Source organism: Sinocyclocheilus rhinocerous, unplaced genomic scaffold (genome assembly GCF_001515625.1).
Source record: "Sinocyclocheilus rhinocerous isolate Xijiao unplaced genomic scaffold, SAMN03320098_v1.1 scaffold3914, whole genome shotgun sequence".
Lineage (NCBI taxonomy): Eukaryota > Metazoa > Chordata > Actinopteri > Cypriniformes > Cyprinidae > Sinocyclocheilus > Sinocyclocheilus rhinocerous.
This window is the reverse complement of record NW_015639765.1, coordinates 245,971-251,165: the sequence shown is the minus strand read 5'-3', so window position 1 is coordinate 251,165 and position 5,195 is coordinate 245,971. Positions and strand designations below refer to the sequence as shown.

Genomic DNA, 5,195 nt, shown 5'->3' with positions numbered 1-5,195 from the left:
ATATGGAATATCTGCAAGGCCATAAACCTCAAGCACATCTGCACAACTGTACAGATTTATAAACAGTATGGTTACAAAGTATCATGGTTAATTAATATTAATAAGCTTAGTCTTTTACATTTAGTTTTGTCATTATGTGGAACACTTTACATGAGCATGTACGTTTCGGCGCCACTGATGCTTAGACCTACCATTTTGTACGTTGTTTTGATGGTCGTCTTTTCTCAAGCCATCGCCGCTTATATCTGAATCACTGTCACTGAAGTCGCTATCTCCAATTCCGCTGTCCTTATGAGGCTCTCGTGCTGATATAGTTGCGTACGAGGTGCCTTTCCAAATTTTAATCTGTCTCATTGCATCTTTACCATAACTAGGTACAGTGGAAAACCCCTGTTAAAATAAAGAACAATATTTGAGAAAAACCATTTAACGATATCAAATAGCCTACAGAATTCACATTTTAAGACATTGGGCTTACCTCTGACTTGACACCGCGGCTTTTGTCCCCTGGTTCACACGGACTATCTTCAGAGACACACGTACCATCTTGAGACCTGCAGGATATGTCACTGCCTCTCTGGATCAAGCCAGAAAAATTAGTCTTGTTTGAGTAAGGGCGAATATCAAAAACGATGTCACTGTGAATTGAAATCAGTTGGTCGCTATGGTTTCCCTTCGCCTGAACTCCACCCTCCTTTCCAGAATGGCTGTGGCCTCGATTATCCACCTTTCGTTTATTACAAGTAGTCGCTATTATAATAATGGCTAAAAGTAGTAGTGTGCAGCTCCCCGCCAGTACGACAATTATAATGATTGAATGATCCCCTTCCTGAGTCTCTTCATCTATTTTGTTCCTGAATACATTGCGGTCACTGGGGAGAGATCCTGCTATTATGAAATTGATAGTGACTGCTGTGGTTAGGGAAGGTGTCCCGTTGTCACTGACAGTTACTGTTATTCTCAAGTTCTCGTAAACTTCGTAGCTGAGTTCATGATTCAGATAAATTTCTCCAGTGGCTCTGTTAATTGAGAACACAGAAGCGACTCCTTCGGAGATTCTGAACGACAATTCTGCATTGACACCTTCGTCAGCATCCCTAGCATGTACCTGGGTTATAACGTAACCTGAAGGCGCGTCTTTGGGCAGTAGAACCTCGGCAGAATTATTAATTAGCGCAGGCTGTGTGATAGAGGGAGCATTGTCGTTCTGATCAACTATTTTTAGATTAATAATTGCACTGCCTTGGAGTTGGGGCGAGCCTATGTCACTTGCTTGAATACGTAGCTGTAGCTGTTTGAGGACCTCAAAATTGAAACTTCTGAGCGCATAGAGCGAGCCTGTAGCTGGATCTAGAGAGACAAAAGTTGACACTGGAGAGCCTATGATGTAGGTGTCCAAGAGCTTATAGCTAATTTTGCTGTTTTGCCCTTTATCAAGGTCTCTGGCCACCACAGTTGTGATATATGCGCCTGGTGCATTGTTCTCCATCAAGGAGACTTCAAAGACTGGTTTACTGAACACAGGGGCGTTGTCATTCTCATCACTCAACCTTATAGTATACTGCTTAATTGTTCTGAACGGAGGTGATCCCAGGTCTTCGGCTACAACCGTTAAGTTATACTCTGCAATTTTTTCTCTATCAAGTGGAGATGTCGTTACAATCATAAAGCTGTCCTCGTAGGCTTGCTGGAGTTTGAAGTGATTGTGCCCATAGAGGGTACAATGAATATCTCCGTTTGCGCCCGAGTCCTTGTCCGCAATGGTGACAAGAGCCACAAAGCTTTCTTTAGCAGCAGCCTCTGTGATGTACGCTATTCCCGCGGTGACTGAAGTCATGGGGGTAATGGTGATTTCTGGTGCGTTGTCATTCACATCCTGCACATGAACAACAACTTTACAGATGGATGGGCTCGGATTAGGACCCAAGTCGGATGCCAGTATGTCGAACTCATAGGTTTTTTTGCTCTCAAAATCAATCGGGCTCTCGAGCATCAACCGCCCGGATTTTCTGTCAACACTGAAACGATGCCGGATCTCTGAGGGCACCTGATTCCCGAACCCATACACAACTTCCCCATTCAAACCCTCGTCTGGATCAACCGCGTTAAAGTCTACAAGCAATAATCCCACCGGCGCGTCCTCCAGTATATCTACTGAAAAAATGTTCCGGTCGAACACAGGGCTATTGTCGTTAAAGTCTTTTACTTTGACATTGATTTTTGTGCTGCTGGACCTTGATGGATTTCCTCCGTCTGTTGCGACGAGCTCCAAAACATAGGAGGCATGTGTCTCCCTGTCTAATTCTTTCATTAGCACCAACTCTGCATATTTAATTCCATCAGCTCTGCTCAACACATCAATGGTAAAGTGACTGTTGACTGATATTTGGTAGCTCTGAATGTAGTTCGAACCCACGTCCTCGTCCATAGCAACATCTATAGGAATTCTAGTGCCGAGTACTGCGTTTTCTGAAATTTCCAAAGGGGATTCCTTTCTGGGGAACTCGGGAGCGTGGTCGTTGATGTCCTTTACTTCCACTTCAATATGTATTAATTTAAATTGCTCATTCGAGATACTCACAACGTCGAATGAAATGAGACACTGCATTGTATGCTTACATATTTTTTCTCTGTCTATTCGTTCTCCAATTGTTAGCTGTCCGTCTTTTTCTCGGAGTCTAATAAAAGATGCATTGAACTGCTTCATCATTCTGAAATTGGTCTTAGAGCCATCTGAGATATTTAAGGACATGTCCTTTGCCAGGTTTCCAATGACAGTGGATAGAGCGTCCTCTTCATATATCTGATATTTCATGGTCATTCCCGCTGCTAAAGTGGTCAGAAAAGACAGTGACACAAAGGCGACAACCACTGTCCACCAGTGCCACAAAACTCGACTGCTAGAAGTCCCTCTCATAATGTCAAGATTTACAGCTGTAGGCTATGTAACTTCAATTGAGGAAAATATTTGACAGCGAATAGCTGTCCAGTAAAATGTATTTTGTTTCTCTGACATGTATGCCAAGCTCCACGCTCAGTTCGATAAAACTGCAATGCCTGGGTGGTTTATAGACATCTTCATGCAAATGAGATAAAGTGTGACCAATCCCTGCTTTGAAAAAAGGAGGTCTTTTAAAAGACGTCTAAGCTCATTAGGAAATGCCATAAAGAAGACACTTTGATGCCAGTGTGCAGTAGCCTACTTTAATTTTATAAAGAGAGAAAAGAGAGAGGGCGAGAGATTTTAATTTTAAGACATGATTCCTGAGCTAAATTATTATTTATTGCAAAGTAGTTGTATGTCACTGAATTAAAAATAACCTCAACTTTGTGGTGATCATTTTTGTCTTATTTCTCCCTCACACATAGCCTACACACATCAAAGTCAAATGTTAAATTCATAAAACGTGTCACGTGCGAAATCTGGGTTAACGTGAATGTCAGTGCTGTTGTGGCTTTTTTTTCTCCGCAATATCTCCTGCTGTGGCAAGTGTAGAAAGTCCTTTTCAAATAGGATTTATTTGAAGCGTCAGGATGTTTAAAGGGATTTCTATAGCCGGATTATATCAAAGGCGTATGAACCCCTCGTTAGCACAAGTATACAATAGCTTAGTGGGGTATCCCAATGGCGAAGTCAGCGTCTGTATTATTTCGCAACGACAGCCGGAGGGAGATGACGTTCCTGGAGTTCTCAGGTCTGCGCTTAAGCTAAACATAATAAGGCAGCGCCATGTGCACTCTTTTGACTAAATTAAGCTGGCCAATGAATTGCCCCCGACTTAAAGCCCCTATTAAAACGCATTTAGAGAGCAACTGAGATCTTCACGGCTATTTAAGAGATTTTCTCACTCGTTGTTTTCCCCTTCATTGGTCAACACTTGCCATTTAACTGAGCCACAAAGAATCAGTTGGTATCCATCTGTCACCATGAGCGCTCGAGATGCAAGATGCGAAATGATTGTGGCAATATTTTCCCTCTTGTCTGTTTTAAAGATAATATTGAATCTAAAATGGATCATGTTTGGACTAATAATATTTACGGGGTGCGGATTAGGCCTGCCTCCAGAACATAACTGAAATAAAAGTGCTTGGGGAAGACCGAGTGCATTTGGAACACTTTTAGCGTTTTACATTACCGCACAAAACCTTTTAAAACATGTTTTATTTTTCATGTGATATTTATTGTAATCGTCTACAAAAACACATTTATTTTCAGTAATACCTAGTTTATATTTTCATAGAGTATATTTGTTACAGTTGTAGTTAGTTGAAACAGTAGGCTACCATAGTACAGTTGAAACAAACTAAACTAAAATTTTAAAAAGCCTTAACATATTAGCATTAATAGCTCTCCGTTTTGTTCGTTTTTCACTATATACACCGATAATTTGCTATGCAGTGGCAGAAAGTATAAGCGTTAGTTCATGAATATACACGGATAATTTGCTATGCAGTAGCAGAAAGTATAAGCGTTAAATAACCCACAGTTCATCGGTAAATCACTTAACAATAAATAAATTGAAATTAATTAACTGTTAATCTATAAAACTTTCAATAACAATTGTGTAGATTTCAGTAAAACAACATAACATTCACTCAGTACATAACATACTCATTCACATACTCTGTAATCAACGTAATTTAGTAATTTAGTTAATTGTAGTGGCAGATGTTGTTGTGGCCTTCATGCATTTCACTTGTGGGACATGACAGTATCTGGCACAATATTCTGCTGCAGGACAGCTGATACGATGTGTTTTATTCGTACCCCGCTCACAACCATGCACATTTCCCTTGCACGATTAGGGATGTTATGTCAACTAAAGCATTGATTAAAGATCACAAATATTAACGTCCAGTTTTACAGTTATAAAAAGACAAGAAGCTATTCACTGTTCACTGGAGATGGTGTTTGTGTGTGTGTGTGTGTGTGTGTGTATATATTTTATTTTATTTTATTTTTTTCTCTCGATATCTGTACGTCCTTGGAATTCCCCCCAATAACTAACTAACATGAACTGACAATGGACTAATGTGTATTTATAAATTATTTTAAAATTAACCCCCCTGAGTCAAATAGATATTCCATAATAACATTATTATTATTATTATTATTATTATTATTATTATTATTATTATTATTATTATTATTATTATTATTATTATTATTATTATTATTATTATTATTATTATTA

At 39.5% G+C, this 5,195-nt stretch overlaps 1 protein-coding gene across 1 annotated transcript; it reads right to left on the bottom strand.

Moving 5' to 3' along the window:
• Positions 1–566: 566 nt before the first annotated feature.
• LOC107751664 (protocadherin-8) lies at positions 567–2,821 on the bottom strand. Its single transcript, XM_016567405.1, has 2 exons — positions 640–2,821; positions 567–577 (listed from the first exon to the last, which is right to left on the bottom strand). Exons 1-2 carry the CDS (start codon positions 2,819–2,821, stop codon positions 567–569), a joined length of 2,193 nt encoding a protein of 730 aa, XP_016422891.1.
• Between the last annotated feature and the right edge of the window lie 2,374 nt (positions 2,822–5,195).